Below are 18,744 nucleotides of genomic sequence, written 5' to 3'. Positions count from 1 at the left end.
ATGTTGAGCCTTACATCTGTTCTGTGGGACACTGGATATCCCTTATATACCTATGGTTCTCTTTTCATCCTTATCCTAATTATCTGGCAGATTAGACGGAGTTACTATGGATTGAAGCGCAAACCTACAAGGAGCTGCTGCCGGGTAGGGAAACACTGTCACCACAATTGAGCTAGTTTAAGCCTCAGATAAGCTTTCAAGTTTTCAGTGTTTCTCCATATTAAATCTCCCCCCACCCCATTTTTATACCATACTTTCAGTTACCTTTGTATATTGCTTTTGTTCTGAGAATCTATTTAATTCCTCACCAGCTCTCCCTCCAATGCAATGAAAAGCCTCAAGACCCTCCCTATTTGGCTTGAGTTGAGAAATAGATGCTATAAAGTCTACCCCACTAGATCTCAAGACTTCCCAATATGGGGGATTTTTCTGGTTGGTGAGTTTTGTAAAGCAGAAGTCCTTGGGTCATTAGAAATGCTCACCCTTTAATCCATTCCCCTTTTCTTCCTGTGTCATCCCAAGCTCTCTGTAGAACTTGTCAGGAGGACAGGAGGATGAAGAATGCAGAATCTTGAAGTGAATCAGAAGGGTGAAGCAGAAAAGGGAAATGTTGGGGTGGAAAAAGGTGGAGTATGGTAAAGGAAATGTAGGAAAGTTTATAAAATGCAGACAGCTATGGAGAAAGGGAATGGGAAATATGAGTTTTTGTCTCATTTTGGGCATGAAAAAGAAAATGGCATCCTAGTCTCACATTCTCATGTTTTTTGTCTTCAAGCATCATCGAAAAGTCAGGCAAAGGAATAAAGATGCAGCGTCAAGAGGTAAAGTCCCAAACTCTCATTTGACTCCCACTGTGGGCTAGCTTCCTATATAGTATCTGTCGCTGTACCCCTGGTGCCAGGATCCAGGTGTTCTAATCTCTGAAGGCTCCAATTTCCCCCAAATTGATGACTTTCACAGAGGACTTCCATGGGTGGGAAATCTGAACATGGGAATGTTCGAAAATTCACTACCTTATGACCCTGAGAATAAATAATTGAAGAAGTAAGGCAAATGTCCTTAACTGTCATTTATTAGTTTTATGACCTTATAGGAATTATAATTATAATTATCTCAGTCTTATCCATTAAATAGGCTGATGATCCCCTCTCACATTGTGATTGTGAATATCATATGACATTAGGTAAGGGATATCATGTTGTAAATGGTGATTCTGTACATAAACATATCTTGGAGCACTGACCTTGAGTTTTTAGTTTCCTCTTGCTGAGTCAAAGGTCTTAAAATTGAGCTTCCTATGGGAGGCCCCTGAAACAATCCTATACCATATAACACTGTGTCCTGATTCCTCAGTTAGGAGACCTTCCCAAGAGGAAGCTGAGGAGCCTCAGGAGCTGCTCTCTTTCATGAAAAGGTGATCTCTTGCTCTTTGCAGTCTTTCAACCCCCCATCTGCCCTATGAGTTCTTAGCTAGGCCTGGGGCAGGGATGAGGAGAGGGATAATGGCTGGTTAGGAGACATGCATGGTTGGGACTAGTTTATTGGTTGAGAAAGTTGCTATGGCAGTAAAGAGTCCAGATATCTCAGGAGGGAAGAGGCAGTCACCTAATTTTTCTCTGTGCTAGGGTCACAGCAGTTGTACAACTCAGGATTTGACTAGTGCATAATTCATAAAAGGCACGACATGGGATTGCACTCAGCCATGACACAAATTATCCCATCAAGAGAATGAATAATGAAGTCATCATTGTCTTACTCTCTTACATTTATACCCTTTCAAGGGCGACTCCTGGGTCTTACTGGACCCTGCTGACATTACCTCCTCTGGTCTGTCTTCAGGGAAGACAGTTCCCGGGATCCCTCATACAGGAACCTATCATCTTATTTTCTCCTTAAAATTTCAAGAGAATAATATCAAAAGATTCTGGGTATAGCAGCAGGGTATAGCATCCCATAGTTCTCAGAATGATGAGTTCCCATAAGGACCTCATTTTCCACAGTATAGGCCCAGCTCTTGTAGGACTCAGGGATGGGGTAGCAATCCCCAGCCACACTTTTGCAAAGAGGCAGATGTCACTCCATCCTTAACGGTTGCCATGTTTTCCTTCCCAGCCAGGGATGGCTTCCCCAGAAGGAAAGTGTGCGGCAGCTTCTGTGTGCAGATCCCTACTGCCAAACCTGCAATGGTGTGGCTCTGGAGATTGACCAATTGCTGGAGGGTGAGAATAACCAGATCCCCTCCACTTTACTGGGATCATCATGGGGCTCTTCTTGCCTAGAGGTGTTGTCCATGTCAAGTATGTCTTTTGAGCAGAATCTGGAGCTCCATTCCCAGCACTCCAGAGATTCTTCAGTGGCATCTGTAACTCCAACACTAAGCCAACTAATAGAACACAAATGCTTAACCCAGACAGTTTCCCCAAAAAATGATGGCATCAAAATCCAAGAATACTGGGCCGATCACCTCAAGTTAGAGCAAGAATTTCAACTGGCAGATAGGCCAGTGGGCCCAGAGACTATGGCTTCTTCAAGGCTTGAGGAATCTATAGTTACAGTGAATGAACAGGAGATTATGCAGAACGACACTTACCTTGACCGGGAGGACCAAGTTCATCACCACTTGAAGCCCAAGGTTTCTTTAGTATCACCGAATTCAAAGATCACTAACCTGGCCCATCCTATGGCCTTAGGAATGGAGTCAGTTCTCCCCGCTCACCTGCCTTTACTCAGTCCTAAAACTCTGAGGTTTCTTGAGGTACATGTAAAAAAATGGATGCATTTCCAGAGGTGGGGGCTCCCCAGGCGTGTCGAAGACTCCCTCAGGCAGCTTATGCCAGACCCAACATTGTTTTACCGATCTGAAAAAAACCCACAGGTTTCCTCCATGACTTCTCAGGTTATTATTGACAAAATTAAAACCATTTCCCACCAGACATGGGGTTCATTTGTGGCCGGACAGCCCATTCAGTCTATCTGGGTTTCTGAATGGTCTGATGTAAATCCAGAACAAAGACGCCACTGTCAGCAAATTCAAAACTATAACGTACTAACCCTACCTTCTCCTGCCCTTAATGTACTAAATGACCTCTATTCACTTCATGGGGAACAGGATAATGACTCACAGTGCAATTTGCAGCAGAAATACAACCAGCTCTTCTGTGGCCTCCCTACTCTGCACAGTGAGTCCCTGATTGCTACTTTCTTGGACTCTAAAAGTCTCTCCAGGAACAAGAATGTGCCCAAGTCCCTCTTGAATGGTCCTCTTCTCTTCAATGAGCTCCATCCCCTGCTGTCCAATACTCCACCTGAGTCAGCCCCAGCCTCACCCCTAGCCTCACTCCCAGCCTCACCCCCAGCCTCACCCCCAACCTCCCCAAATTCCATGTCTCCCTCTAAGAATCAAGTCAGTGTCCCATTTCTGACTACTGCTGAGTGTAAAGCCTTGGAATGGCACTTGCTGCAGAGGCAACTCCAGCTTCAGTGGGGCCTGCCAGCAGTCTTCCAGAGATTTCAGCATGCTCCAGGTCCCAAGCAGTATGAATCATGTAACAAAATCCAACCCCCTGAGACCATGAAGACCTCCTGTCCAGGAAAGTCTTTCTCAGTCCTCACCAGGGAACTGCTCTTCTTCCCAGAGCATGCCCGCAGGCTGCTGGAATTCCATCTCCAGAAGCAGTTGATTCACCATCGCTGGGGCCTGCCCCCAAAGATTCAGCAGTCCATCCAGTTGCTCCTTTCCTCCACTGACCAGCAGACCCTGTCCTGGAGCAGCACAGCCCTACCCAGGGTGAGCATGCCCCCGCTTGCAACCCTAGACGACAATGAGGCTGGTGTCCTATTCTCACCCATGGTAGCCCAAATGCCCACCCCCATGCCACACTTGTTTGCCCAGGCCAAGGAAATATTGCAGAGCCACATCGACTCCAAATGTGGACAGATCCACCAGGGCCAGATCCCTGCCTGTGTATTCAGCTCCTGGGAATGCCGAATTCCTGGAGGCCTGGCAGTGGCTCCCTTCCCTTGCATTCCACAAAGCCAGCACCCAGAACTGCAGGCAGCAAGTGAACCTGACCCACAGCCCAAAGTTGTGCCCTGGATGCCAGCGGCCCTTGATCATCATCAGCAGCAGGCCTTACCAAGTGCTGACACTGAACACCCTAAGCTGCCCCGAGTCCTGTCTGAGACAGCCATTGAGAAACTGGAAACCATGCTGCGGCACAAGTATCTGGTCTTCCTGTCAGGCCTGCCTGCTCTGTACTGTGTGGCCCTCTCTAGGGCCATGGTCCCGGCAAAATCTAGCCAAACTGTAATCACAGAGGTGGTGTCTGAGCCTGTGGAAATCCCAGAGGAGCCTCCAAAAATCCCAGAGGAGCCTCCGACTCCTCCACTGACTCAGATGATCTCATCTGAAGACCCCTGCAGGAGGCTTGAACCGTGCTTTCAAGATGACGATGAGACTTGGGCAGACAACGCAGAGGAGTTCCAGCCTGAAGTTCGGGTGGAAGAAATGACAGAGATGGTAACTCCAAGGAGCCAGACGCTTCCTACTATCCCCTTCTCATCCAAGACACACATCTTCCCCAAACTAAATTTCCACCTTAGGAAAAAGGTCATAGAGATGCAATTGGGAATTCCCATAAGGGCAAGAGAATCCAGGGAACCAACTGCAGGAGTTGCAGACAACAAATCCACACAGGAGTCTCTTGGGAGTCTAAGCACCCCAGAAAGCACAGTAGTCCAGGAACTGTCCATCACACCAGAGTCTCCTCCTGCCCCAGACTCAGAATGGATCCCCCTTAAAAAACAGCTGGCCACTGAGTTGAAGGCAGTACAGCACAACCTAAAGGCACTTAGTTCCAAACCAGTGCCCCATGGATCACCCCCCCGGGCTTCCAAGATCTCACAACTCAATGCGAACATGACCGAGGCCCAGATACTTTGCGTTCAGGTGGAGGCCAGTGTGAACAACCCCATCCTGGAGGAACCCTGGAGCCCTGAGCTCCAAAATCCTGTCAAAATCAAGGACTCAGCCCAAGTCCTGGCATTGGCAGAAAAGAAAGAGGACCCAGGGAAACCCAAGTCAGCAGGGGACCTTGGAGAAGGGGATGCAGGGCTTGGGATCTCCTCAATCAGTGAAGAAAGACACCCTGCTGAAGATCAGAGGCCAGAAAGGATGAACAGGACATCCCGAGGCTCCTGGCAATGGAACCAGAGCTTTCTTCTTGAGGATCCCTGTCCACCTAGCCACCAGCATCACCCTCAGCTGCAGTCCCCAGAGCCACCCCCAGTAGTTCCTGGGGGGAAAGAATCTGAGCCTGACAGGCAAGACAGTCCAAGCAAGCCACATGTCATCCCTGAGCCCACAAGGAACCCTAAGAATGCCCAACCCGTGGTGCCTCGCATTTCCCAGGACAAGTCTTTCCTCCCCCAGAAAACTCAGGGTAAACCTTTGCAGGGCCAAACTCTGCACAGTCAGGTCTTGCAGGGGAAGGCAATGCCAGCCCATTCTCACAAGAAGCCCATCGTTCCAGAGACTGACTTGAGAAATAAAATAAAATCCTTTCTGCACTGCATTACCCCTGAGAAGAAAGGCAAAGGGCACATGGAGTCCATGTTCTCCAAAGCTGGGAAAGTGTCCAAAACCAGAAAAGAAAATGTTGAAAAGAGCCTCATTCCAGCCAAAAGCCCCACGGGGAGAACTAAGACAGAGAAGCCAAGTGGGCACCCCAAGGCCCGTTCAGCCTCTCCTAAGAAGCCAGCGGGCCTGACCTTCTTAGATGCCAAGGCCCGTTCAGCCTCCCCTAAGAAGCCAGTGGGCCTGACCTTCTTAGATGCCAAGGCCCGTTCAGCCTCCCCTGAGAAGCCAGTAGGCCCAGCTGCCTTAAATGGTCCCCATTCCCCAGACAGTAAGCTCCGGCTACGCTCCCGACAGCATGGCTCTGCCTCAACCCAGGGCCATCCCCGCCACTGCCCTCGGCACTGTCTTCGAGTGGCTGGTGCCTCCCATCCAGGGAGCCTCCCCTAGCTCCCAACCCTCAGCTCTGAAACATCCTGCTCCAGAGAACTCCCAAAGCAATGAGGAAGTGTTCGAGGCTCCCCAACCTGGGCATTCCTTGAAGAGCGCTATTTTCATTTCCATTGATGAACAGGTGTAGCAGAGCACCACCTGAAATACACTCTATATCTTTAAGCGGAGTTGTCTATCTCTTTGTCTCCATTATACTTTGTTAAAAGGTGGCATGAAGAGGGCTAGGAAGTCCTTCCTATGTAGGAAAGAAGTTTTCAGCCACATTTCAGAAGGGACACTATTGCACTGCTCCCTATCAGGGACTTGAGTAAGGCATATTGAAGGTAAAGGTTGGGCTTAAATTCCGATAATTTACCATCCACATTTACCTCACTATTTTAGATCAAGGATAGTAGAAAGAATAATTCTGAATTGTCCTAAATTTAATTACAAAGTCCAGAGGGTGGTATGAAGAAGATAGATTAATCAGTTACTAGCTACAGATGGAATCAACAAAAGGACCATTAGTGTTGACTTAAAATCCCATCACCACCATGTTCTGTTTACATATAAACTTTCTGAACTCCATCCCCAACCAATCCAGACAATATTTCTTATACATTTTCCTCCTACCCCAAAACATTGCCTAATTCCCATTATTGTGCCCTTATTATCCATAGCAAATGTAGGTTACGGTACTTTCTTTTCCCACAGTTTATTAAAAATACATTTGGCTTGGGTCTGGGAATGTGGCTCAAGCGGTAACGCGCTCGCCTGGCAAGCGCAGGGCGCTGGGTTCGATCCTCAGCACCACAAAAAAATAAAGATGTTGTGTCCACCGAAAACTAAAAAATATTAAAAAAAATTCTCTCTCTCTCTTTAAAAATAAAAAAAAATACATTTGGCTCCAGTTTAGTGGACATTTTCCAACCTAGTTCTGCTGCTGGAATTTGTGAAAACTTGTCCCAGGAACTCATTCTTTATTTTTCTGGCTAGTATCTGTAATGGCTTGATAAGCCCTTTTATTTCAGAGATCTCTTGGTCTCTCTAGTGTTTTGGTTTAACTGTGTCTAGTGCATAATGATACTTATATTAGTTTCATCCAAGGTCTAGACAAAGCACTACATCATGTGATGAATTCTATGAGTTATGAAGCCCTGACGCAGGAGGAAGTACTCAGTTGATGAGAAGAAACTGTCACAATAAAATGACCTTAAGAAGTATCTTGTATTCAAAAATTAAATATTTAAGTACTTATTACATGTTAGGTACTACTACAAACACAACATTGGAAAAGACACAGTCCTGCCACGTGGAGCTCCTGATCTCATATCATGTGATAGACACATGACCAAATTGTTTATTCAATATATACACTTGGAAACCAAATATTCATCTCAAACTATACAAAAATGAACTCCTGAAATCTGCCCCACATCCACCCACTCACACACATCAAACCCCTCTGATCATATTTCCCACATCAGTTAATGGCAGTTCCATATTTCCAGTTGTTCAGATCATGTACAGTGGAATGTAACATCCATAAGTTTTCCCCTTAACAGTCCACATCCAACCCATCAATAAATTCTTGTTGTCTCTACCTTCAAAAATGTATCCAGACTATGACTTACCACATCCTCTAGTGTATCAAAACTGAAGCAGCAGCATCTTGAGACCATACCCTAAACAGTCTATCCTCAACACAGAAATATGATGTCCCCAAAGAGAATCCTGTCTTCATGAGAGAAAGAGATATAACCATAATACGAGGTTAGATCACCAAGGCAGTGAATGTAAATGAAGAAGAGATCTAAGGACTGGGTCGTGGGATACTTTTACTTTAAGAAGTTGGAAAACATAGGAAGAACCAGTAAGAAGAAACTGAAAAGCAATAGCCCTTGAGGTAGCAGAAAAAACCATAGTGTGTGGTACACTGGAAGCCAAAAGATGACATCTTTCAAAGACAAAGTGATTGACTGCATGGAAAGCCAAAGAAGACCATCAGATCTAGCCACAAAGAGATTATGACTTTTGAAGAATAGCCTCATGTACATGATGCAGATGAAGACATGGCTGGAGGGGATTCAAGACAGAATGGAATGAGAGCAACTGGTGACAGCAAACTTAATTCTTTCAAGAGGTTTGGTCAAAATAAGATGCATAAATATGAGGCAATAGCACCAAGAAGATATGCTCCAAAAGTTTGCACAAATTAATATTGAATGTTTATGGAAAAGATGCAATTAAGGGGGATAAATTAATGATGTAGGAGAACAAGGGAAGAGTTGCTGAAACCATGAATGAGTGGGAGAAATGAAGGAATGGGAGCAAGTCCCCAGGGTGAGGGGCCAGCTTTGGCTAAAGTACAGACACTTTGCTTATGTAAACACAAAGAGCATAGTATTAATGAGAGAGCAGTTAGTGGATCAGAAGAATAAAGATTCTTCCACAATTAATTAGAGCATGGACAAAGACCCAGAGTGGTGAATAAGAATCTAGGAAAGGACCACAAGGGTGAGAGCTATACAGAGAGTCAAAGCCAAAAAATCGGAGGTAGAGAGGGATTCTGGAAGTTACCACAGAAAATTTCAATTGGGGTTTAAGTTATTGGTCCCAGTATGAGAGCCCAAGCAGACACCAAAAAGTGGTTGAAGTTGCAGATTATGTGTGTGAAGCAGGTGCTCTTGCAACACTGGAGGAACAGGACAGACCCCAGAGAAAACACCAAATGCATCAAACCTGCACAACAGCAAGGGGCTAATAAAAAAAGAAAAGGGGCATGTGGCATCCTAGTGCTCAGCAAGGGACCAGAGAGGATTGGGTGTGAGAGGAGAAAGCTGGGAAGCAGGAAGGCAATAAGCTGCCCTGAGTAGATAAGATAGACCTATATTAGCCACCTAATGTCCCTCAGAAGGTGGCACCTCTGCATTCTCCTTCCACTTACCACAAGGGATGTCAAGAGCTTGAGAAAGAAAAGAAAATGCTGGACTTTCTTATCATGTGGTTTGAGGGACAGGGGATGCCCCTCATTCCTAAGGAAATCCAGAATCATTCAGCATCCTGTCAAACCAGGAGGAAGTTGTGGCAGGACTTGCTTCCTCTAATAGACCACACAGATTAGCACAATGTGTCAACTGTGACAGGATGCAGCACCCCAGATGGGAAGAAGCATGAATGAGTCTCTCCTCTGAATGGTGACTCTGTGCCTAAAAGGATGGAGGCCCAGACCCTAACTGGCCCCCAGGGAAGGAGGCACAAGGCCCAGGCCTGCTGAGCCAACACTCTGCAGGTGTTTTCCTGAAGCATCCCCAGAGATCAAAGAAGGCCTTGGGACAGGCACATCCTCCCTGCCTGGTGGGAGTACAGAGGGACACAGAGATAGGACACTAAGGGAGGCCCAGAATGAATGGAATTCACTCAGAAGGGTCACAGTGGCATCAGGTGGGAAGCCGGGTTAGTGTGCACACATCCTGGCTTAGGGTGGAGAAGGCCCTTCCCAGGGCCCCCCACAGGCTCCTACCTGCCTTATGCCCATGTTGCTGAACAAAGCCCCATAACAAAGAGCTGAAGGAAGAATTGAGCTTCAACTGAGACCTCTGGATCCTGAGTTCTCAACAAAGCCAAGATCTGAGAGAATAGGAGCAGTCTGAGATCCACACAGTATGCTGATGGAGGATGAAGCCTGCTATCCCATAACCCTAGCACAACACCACCCTTTACCTCTCCCTCAACTCAAGAGAGGAGAAATCAGAAAACGCATACATTCAAGAATTTGCTACTCCAGAACTAGGGGTAGATGCTAGGAATGCAGTAGTGCTTGGGAACTTTGGGGTTCACCTCTACCACATTGTGATATGGTGAATGGCCTGACCTTCTAGAACCCTTTCCTTAGGCCCTCCAGAAGGCACTTCAGAACTATCTGGAAGGAATCTCAGGCAAGGGACCACCAACAGAGGGAGGACAGTGGCCTCTCCACAATATTATTTCTGTTCAAGGCTGGGTCAAAACCAACAGGGAGTGTTAAAAAGGCTGCTTGGCTTTTTTGCCAGCTCACTGAAGCCCAGGCAGGAAGGGCAAGAACACAGGATGAGCACAAGAATAAACCCCCTGGAGATGCTGCTTCCTGCACATGGGGAGGCCTTTGGACCTCTGCTTCTCTATCATCCAACCAAAACTTAATACTTTGCCTGGACTCTGGAACCCATGGCTTAGGACAGCCCTGTCATAGGAGGAAGAACAAGAATGGTTCCTGTGTCCACTGCAAGAAGAGGAAAGATGGGGGAACAACCTTGAGTTCAATGAGGACATGAGAAGTAAGCATAACACAGGCACGTAGGGTGCTGGGGACACAAAGTGCCAGATCCTCACCAGGTCTAACTGGGTTTGCAGGGGACTGTGCATTCCCAAACCCACAGACAGAGAGGCCAGGACCCTGAATACTTGGTTGGGATGAAAGCATGGGGAGAAGGACTGGCCAGAGAAAGATGCTGTTTCCAGAAGCATGGGTGGGTGCTGCCAACAGGCCCCCTTCCCTTCCACGTGCCCCTCCTTCACTGTAACTTCTCTGGATCCAGGACCAGGCAAGGAGCACACTGGGGGATTTCCAGAGTGTATCACTTACAAGGTCAGGCCCCCTACAGAGGCCACAGGGGCAGGCCCCCCGGGCAGGCAGCCTGACCATGGGAATCCAGACAGCGGGAAGGGAAGCCATTGCTTGCGGTAAATAGTGCTGGCAGCTGGGGTGTGTCAGGCAAAGGGGGGGGCTGGAGAGGGGCAGACAGAGAAGTGAGAAGACAGAGGAGATCACACACACACAGAGACAGAGAGACAAAGACAGACATTCAGCCACACGGGTACATACGAGAAAAGACGCAAGGTCACCCTTGCCACTCAGAAAAATTTTCAGAGCACACACAAACACGTGTAGGAAACATACCTACATTAACCCATGAACACCCTGAGTCAGACATGCCCCAGTAGACATACGCCCCAAAACTCACACAGACTCAAAAACACGTTTGCACACATAACTGACACAGCCCCTCGCACAAACCCATAGACAAGTGCGATCCAAACCCATTCTGCAGACTCCTCCCTAAGCTTCAAGGCCACTGCTGAGCAGGCCTGTCTCTCCCTCCTCTGACCTCTGGTTTCTATTCTGTCCTATTTCTTGTCCTTTGATTCACATGCATACCACTGGGCTCAATAGCTGGGCTGTGTGCTCTTAAAGAACTGTCTCCCTCAGGAAGTGTGTCCCCTGCCCTCTTCAGCAGCCCATCCTTCACCTACAGAGGGTCCCCAATGTAATGCTGGATCCATGCCTGCAGGGTCCTGAGCCCCAGACTTGACATGGCAGGCACGAGGGAACAACAAACCAGACAGACACATTCAGTCTGGTTACCCTCAGGGAACCCTCAAGAACCAGGTCCTGGGTACCCAGGAAGACACTCCTGACACAGGGCATGACCAACTGTGTATCTCTTCCCCACACTTTAATTAATGTGAGCCACAATCCCATCCTATGCCCCTACCTCTAAATCAACCCCAACCCCATTCCCAGAGACAACTTCAAGGGAAACCCTTAATATAACCCACATAGAAAGGTAATACTGCTGGGTGTTAAGTGAACATGTTTACATGGCCAAATGAGTTTGATGTAGAAAACTGTGGTGTTCCCTTTCCCCAGGATCAGGGCACTTATCTGCCCTAGTTGGATAACTGTGGGGACACTGGTTCACCTAAGTCCCTTTCCAGACTCTCTTAGAAGTTTAAGACTGCTCTCCATCATAAAACTGAACTCCTGGCCAATCTTAATCCCAATCCTAAATACAAGCAGTGCCCTACTCCAACCCTAACACAATCTTAATCCAAGGCACACTAGCTCTTACCAACCAGAATCACAAACCCAATCCTGAATCCCACTTCCACATCACCAGGCTCCCAGCTCTGTGCTCACCACTGTCCAACTCCAGCCTGCAACCACAACATCACTGCTGTTCTAAGCACAAGCCTAACTCTAGCCCTAACCCTGGGTGGTGACACATTGGGTAATGTATGTCTCCACTCTGGACACGTCGATGTCATACCCATTGTAAGGGTTGTGTCATTTGTAACCTCAGGGTCTTGGTGGTTCTTTCAGGACCAACAGCCCAGTCCATGGGGCATCTTGTTCCTGGAGGGCTCAGTGCTCTGCTGGGAACCCAGGAGCACCAAAGCACCCAGGCCCTTTGACCCTTGTTGGATACACAGGCTCATGGGGCCCTGCCCACCCCAAATCATGTTCCAAGATTCGCCAAGTCTCTTAGCTGAAATTCCAGCCATAGGCCTCCTTGCTTGCCAAGCTGGGAGCATCTGCTGCCCTGGAAGCCCCCAGCAGGCGGGAGCAGGCTGGCCTGGGGCTGAAGGGAATGTGGCCCTCCCCAATGTGGGAATTTCCAGACTCTTTCAACATTCACACCTAAGCTGTCTACCACAGAAGTGGCCCAGGTGCCTGTCCTAAACAGGTAGAGGGCCTGCTGATACTGAGGCTGAGGGAGGCTCAAATAAACACAGTTCCTCTCCCCACTTCCAGGGTCTCAATCTGGTCATAAGGCATATCAGTCCACACTCACTATCAGGGTAGAGCTGACATCATCCCCACGTGCCTCCCCTTTCCTTCACCCCCAGGATTTGGGGTTGGATCTGGAATATCTCCGCAAGACTCATGTGTTGAAGTCTTAGTCCCCAATGCAGCAATGTTCAGAGATGACACTTTGGGAAGTGATTGAATCATGAAGCTCTAGCCTCACCAGTGGATTAATAATTTGACAACATAATTGAGAGGTGGTAGAAACTGTAGGAGATAGGATCTAGTTGAAGGCGTGGGTCCTGTGGGTGTGCCCTTGGGAACTACACTTTGTCCCTATCAACCCTCAATATCTCTCTCTCCATCCCTGCTTCGCTCTCCCTCTTTCTCTTGCTTCTTGGCTGCCATTAGGAGAGCAGTTTTCCTCTATCACAGCCTTCCACCTTGATATTTTATCTAATCTCATGCTAAAGCAATGAAGCCTGCCGATCATAGACTGAAACCTCTGAAACCATGAGCCAAAATACATCTTTCCTCCTCTTGAAGTCGTTTTGCTCAGGTTATTTTGCCCCAGCAGTGAAAAGGTGACTAACACCACCAGGGACCAGTCATCAAATAGTATCTGGGTTTGCTTAGGAGCTTATCAAGCCAAAACCTTCACCCTCAGGACTGGAACCCTTGGTGGACACTCACATTTCCCATGTGCAGCCATCCAAGTCTTTGTGTACCTTCCCCTATACCTACATACAGCCTGGCCTGAAGAGAAAAAGAGGCCTGGGTTCTGGGCTATAGGCTCCAAACTGCCACACCCAGGATAAGGTTCATGTGGTGCCGGAGGGTGGGACAAGCCAGGCCAGCAGCTGTGGGCAGAGGAATGACTGGGTGAGTAGCCAAGGATCCCAGAGAGCACTTTGGGTCCCCCTAAGCCTTGGGGTCCCAGAGAAGGGTCACAACTCCTCTTATCACCTCAGTCCTCCTCCTGGGCACTGTATCTATACCTGGATTCACTCCCCGCCTCTCATGCCCCCAGGTCTTCCACAGACCAGGGAGGGACAGAGACTTGCCATCTCCTTGCTCTCAAGGCAGCTATTTTCTGCCCCGGGTTTTTGTCCAGCCAGGTTTCCACCTCCAGTAAAGCCCCTGCTGTTTGCCTCCTTTCTCTTAGGGATCCTAATTTAGGTTCTAAGCCTCAGGAGCAAGAAGGGAGGACCCAATATCTCCAGAATGCAATGTCTCTCTGAGGCTGCTCTACCTCTGCAGGCTCAAGTTCAGAGGTAGAGGCTTTGGGTCTATCCTAGGAAGATCTTCCTCTGAATTTAGGAAAGACGGGTGAGTATGGGACCTGATGGAGCTGTGGATACATCTGACACAAAGCCACCCCATAATGGCATAAATAAAGACAAGAGGACAATAAGTTTCTTGGGTGAGAGAGACAGAGATCCTGGGGTTTCAGGAAAGGATACAGCACAATCCCCTTCATTCTTTCCTTCACTCCACTTTTTCTATACACTCAGCCAGGTTAGAAAGTCTCCCCCCTCAAGAGAGGTAGGGGAGACATCTCTCTAGCTTCCTTTTCCCCAAACCAACTTTGTTCCCTCCTACCAGCTCTGTGCCCATCTGGAGTGTGGGCTGGGAACAGAATTGGCCCAGGTAGCTTTCTCAGCCCCACCCTCACCAAATGCTTGGACAACTTACAGATTCTTTGGCTCCGTTTTTAGATTCTATTTAAGATGGTCTAGGGTACTGACTCTGATTCTGTATTTTTAACTAGCTCCCCAGGTGATTGTGAACTGCAGCCAAATTTGGAAGCACCGATATGATTCTGTTATCATCTATTTGTCTCCCACCCTCATCTAGGCCCATGCTATCCTGACTTTTTAGAAAACTTCACACATAGGCCACTCAGTACTACCTAAATTATTTCCACAGAGGCAGTTGGGGGTGGGTGGGAATGAGGAGATGGGAATATAAAACTTGATGGTGTCAGGATCTGCCTTCAGACCAGGTAAAAGATCCAGGAAACCTTATCTCCTTGTTAACGCCCAGTCATGTTCCAGGAATGCCAGCCTCTTTCCAGCAAGGGCACTTCTGTTACAAAACCTAAGATTCATGGGCTCAATTATTTATCATTTAGGTCATTCAAATCTCATCCCCTCTCACCTGTGAACCTAGGGTAAACCACCACCCCTTCACATCCATTCCAAAAGTATCCCCATCTCCAACCTCTCCACATCCCATCCTCCCCCAAAGCAATACCCCTATTGTGGGTCCAATATTTTTGTCACTACTATGTCCCTGACAACTTCTGTCCTAACTGCATCTGTCCTAGTCCTCATTCCCTCTCCAACACCATATGGTTTCCCTGCCCCTTCATAAGCCATCCTTTCATAAAACTGTTTTTGGTAAGACTGGGAATGAAGAAAAAAAAAACTGGTGATGAGGAACCTGCTGTTAGGTTTAGTACTCTGGACACCAGATGGGCTTTCCAGTTCTGACTTGGGGGTCACAACTCTGAGGTCTTGATTCAGTTTTAAACATAGATTCTAAATTATGACCCAATATTTCTCATACAGTGTACATCCAGATAAATTCCAAGTGGATAAAAGATTTTAAATGTTAAAAACTAAACTGCAGGAGCTCGGCATGGTGGCGCATGCCTGTAATCCCTGAGGCTTGCGAGGCTAAGGCAGGAGGATCAAGAGTTCAAAGACAGCCTCCGCAAAAGCAAGGCACAAAGCAACTCAGTGAGACCCTGTCTCTAAATAAAATACAAAAAAATAAAATAAAATAGGTCTGGGGATGTGGCTCAGTGCCAGAGTGCCAAAAAATAAAACTAAACTACAGAAGTGACATGATGTAAAACAGCAGGGTAAGAAGCTCCAAGGATTTGTCCCTCCAGGAAAGCAACTTCTGAGGTGGAAAGAGTGATTGACATCAACCATCTCAGAACTCTGGAACCTGATTGGGCATTTGTAACAGCAGCAGGGGTACTTGATAAAGGAAGAAGCTGGTGGTCTTTAATAAGAGAGCATAATGCATGAACTTCCTCCCAGACAACACTGTGTGGATAGCATCCCACACTCCTACAGTGGCTGGCTAGGGGCAGAGAGGGCAATGGGAACCTCATCCCTGCCCCAATTTGGGGCTATATATTTTAGTCAGTATGGTAGTTCCCAAAGAGACATGTTTGCCTTGGTTTCAGCCTTTTGAGGTGTAGTAACTTCCCCAACAACATATATCAGAAGATTTAAAACTACAGAAATGTTTTTATATGTGTTGCAAGAGGATGGTGAGAAACCCTTCTTAGGTCACTAACTGACCAGAAATTCTAAACAGAAACTTCAGTGACCCCTCACATCAAATAATGCACATTTTGGCCAGGCACAGTGGCACATGCCTGTCATCCCAGTGGCTCAGGAAGCTGAGACTGAGAACTCGGGAAGCGAGTTCAAAGCCGGCCTCAGCAAAAGCAAGGTACTAAGCAACTCACTGAGACCCAGTCACTAAATAAATTACAAAATAGGACTGGAGATGTGGCTCAGTGGTGGAAGTGCCCCTGAGTTCAGTCCCCAGTATTCCATGCCCCCCCAAAAAAGAATGCACATTTTGCAAAATAAGTCATGAAAAGTCACAAATGGATGGCATAGTTCTCAACCGGCAAATATCAGCAACATCTAAGGAATGGAAAAATTATATTTCCAAAGATTATCCTACATTATAATATTCATATTGTCCAGTTCTCACCAAAACATTACAAAGAAACAAGGAAGTATGGCCTATTCACAGTTAAAAAATAATTTGCCATAAACCATCCCCAAGGAAGCTCAAACACTGGGAATAGTAAATGAAAACTTTAACTGTCTTAAACAAACTCAAATAGCTGAAGGAAACTTTAAGCAAATAACTAAAGGAAATATGGAAAACAGGATGTGAAAAAAAAACTTAGACTATCAAGAAAAAGAACCCAAATAGAAATTTTAGAGCTGAAAATACAGCTCCAAATTATGAAAAAGAACCCAAATAGAAATTTTGGAGCTGAAAATAAATTTCACTGAAGTGAAAAAGATCACTAGGAGCATTCAACAGCAGGTTTGAGCAGGAAAAAGAAAGGATCAGCATACCTGAAGATAAGACAACCGAAATGATCAAGCCTGAGAAATGGAAAGAAAAAAAGATTTAAAAAAATTTAAAAAATTATATATATATATATATATATATATATATATATATATATATATATCATCATAGGAGGCCTAGATGAAAAAAAGAAAAAACAGGATGGGAAAAGTTTTTGAAGAAATAATGTCTGAAAACATCCCAAATCTAATGGAAAAAAAAAAAATATATATATATATATATATATATATATATATATATACATACATTTCCATGAAGCTCACAAACTCTAACAGGATAAGCAGGATCTCAATGAGATCCACACAAAGACATAGAGTCAAAACTCAAGCCAAAAAAAAATAATAATAATTTCAAAAGCAAGAGAGAAGTGACTCATTATGTACAAGGGATTATCACTAATTTTGTTTTCAGTGCTGGGGATTGAACCCAGGGATTTCCCACTGGCTAAGCAAGTGCTCTTCCACTGAGTTACATCCCCAGCTCATTTTTCAGTAGGATTAACAGCAGATTTTCAGAAATCATGGAGGCCAGAAGGCAATGGAATGGTATACAAAGTCCTAAAAGAAAAAAATAATTTTTAAATAAGCATTCTATTTCCATCAAAACTATCTTTCAAAAATATAAGGAAAGGGGCTCGGGTTATAGCTCAGTGGTAGAGCATTTGCCTAGCATGTGTGAAGTACTGGTTTTGATCCTCAGCACCTCATAAAAAATAAATAAATAAAACAAAAGTATTGTGTCCATCCACAAATAAAAAAATAAAAATAAAGAACTAAGAAAAAACAAGCAAAATGAGAGAGTTTGTTACTAGTAGACTTGACTATAAGAAATGCTAAAGGGAGCCAGGCATGGTGGTGTAATCCCAGCAGCTCTGGAGCCTGAGGCAGGAGGATCTAGAGTTCAAAGCTAGCCAGCCTCAGCAAAAGCAAGGCGCTAAGCAACTCAGTGAGACTCTGTCTCTAAATAAAATACAAAATAGGGCTGGGGATGTGACACAGTGGTTGAGTGCCCCTGAGTTCAATGCCTGGTGTCCCCCCTGCCAAAAAAAAAAAAAAAAGAAATGCTAAAGGGAATCCTTCATGATGAAACAAAAGGGATACTAAAATAGTAATTCACAGGCTTACAAAAAAAAAAAAAATCCCTGGTAAAAGTAATTTCATAAGGAAATATAAAGTTAGTGTTATTGCAATTTTGGTTTGTGATTCTTTTTTTCTTACATAATTTTAAAAGGAAAATGCATAAAACAATAATTATAAATCTATGTTAGTGGGCATACAATATATCAAGATGTAATCTATCACAATAATATAAAGGAGAATGGACGAAGATGAACAGGAGTAGAGTGCTTATATACATTTGAAACTAAGTTGGTATTATTCAAACTAATCTAGATTGTTTTAGGTTTAAGATGTTAATTGTAATAACCAAGGCAACCACTACGAAAATAACTACAAAACATACAGAAAAGGAATGCAGAAGACAATCACAATGGTATGCTACAAAAAGATGAACTAAATACCAAAAAAGGCAGTAATAGAGGAATTAAGGAACAAAAAGCATATCAGATGTGCAGAAAACAATATCTAAATGACAGAAATAAAGTCTTCCTTATAAGTAATTAATTAAATCCTCCAATTAAAAGGCATATATTTGTAAAATGTGATTCAGCTGTATGCTACCTACTCACTTTAGATATAAAGACACAAAGACACCTTGAGTAATGACACACACCTGTAATCCAGGCAACTCAGGAGGTTGAGGAAGGAGGACCATGAGTTCAAATCCAGCCTCAGCAATTTAGTGAAGTCCTATCTCAAAATAAAAATAAAAGAGGCTAGGGATTAGCTCAGTGGTAAAATGTGTCTGGGTTCAATCCCCAGAACAAAGAGAGAGAAAGAGACACAGCATGAAAATAAAAAGATGCAAATAGTGTCCAAAAGAGAGCTGAGGTGGCTATATAATTGACAGACAAAATAGATTTTTAGTTCAAAAAGTTTACAAGAGACAAAGATAGACATCATATATTTTTTAA

At 45.4% G+C, this 18,744-nt stretch overlaps 1 protein-coding gene across 1 annotated transcript; it reads left to right on the top strand.

Moving 5' to 3' along the window:
• Positions 1-6,025, top strand: Spata31f1 (SPATA31 subfamily F member 1). The gene is made up of 5 exons (XM_077797346.1): positions 1-144; positions 776-821; positions 1,354-1,414; positions 2,113-5,731; positions 5,840-6,025. Exons 1-5 carry the CDS (start codon positions 1-3, stop codon positions 6,023-6,025), a joined length of 4,056 nt encoding a protein of 1,351 aa, XP_077653472.1.
• The last annotated feature ends 12,719 nt before the right edge of the window (positions 6,026-18,744 follow it).

This window comes from Urocitellus parryii, chromosome 4, assembly GCF_045843805.1.
Source record: "Urocitellus parryii isolate mUroPar1 chromosome 4, mUroPar1.hap1, whole genome shotgun sequence".
Classification (NCBI taxonomy): Eukaryota; Metazoa; Chordata; class Mammalia; order Rodentia; family Sciuridae; genus Urocitellus; species Urocitellus parryii.
Note: the sequence above shows the minus strand (reverse complement) of the source record. Positions and strands in the feature narration are given on the sequence as shown.

What these genes read in the sequence shown, in the direction of transcription:
- Spata31f1 (XM_077797346.1), top strand. Translation starts at nt 1, where the DNA reads ATGTTGAGCCTTACATCTGTTCTGTGGGACACTGGATATCCCTTATAT. An exon ending in CTGCTCTCTTTCATGAAAAG is followed by an intron (nt 1,415 to 2,112) that starts GTGATCTCTTGC and finishes TTTCCTTCCCAG; the next exon opens with CCAGGGATGGCTTCCCCAGA. An exon ending in AGCCAAGTGGGCACCCCAAG is followed by an intron (nt 5,732 to 5,839) that starts GCCCGTTCAGCC and finishes TTAGATGCCAAG; the next exon opens with GCCCGTTCAGCCTCCCCTGA.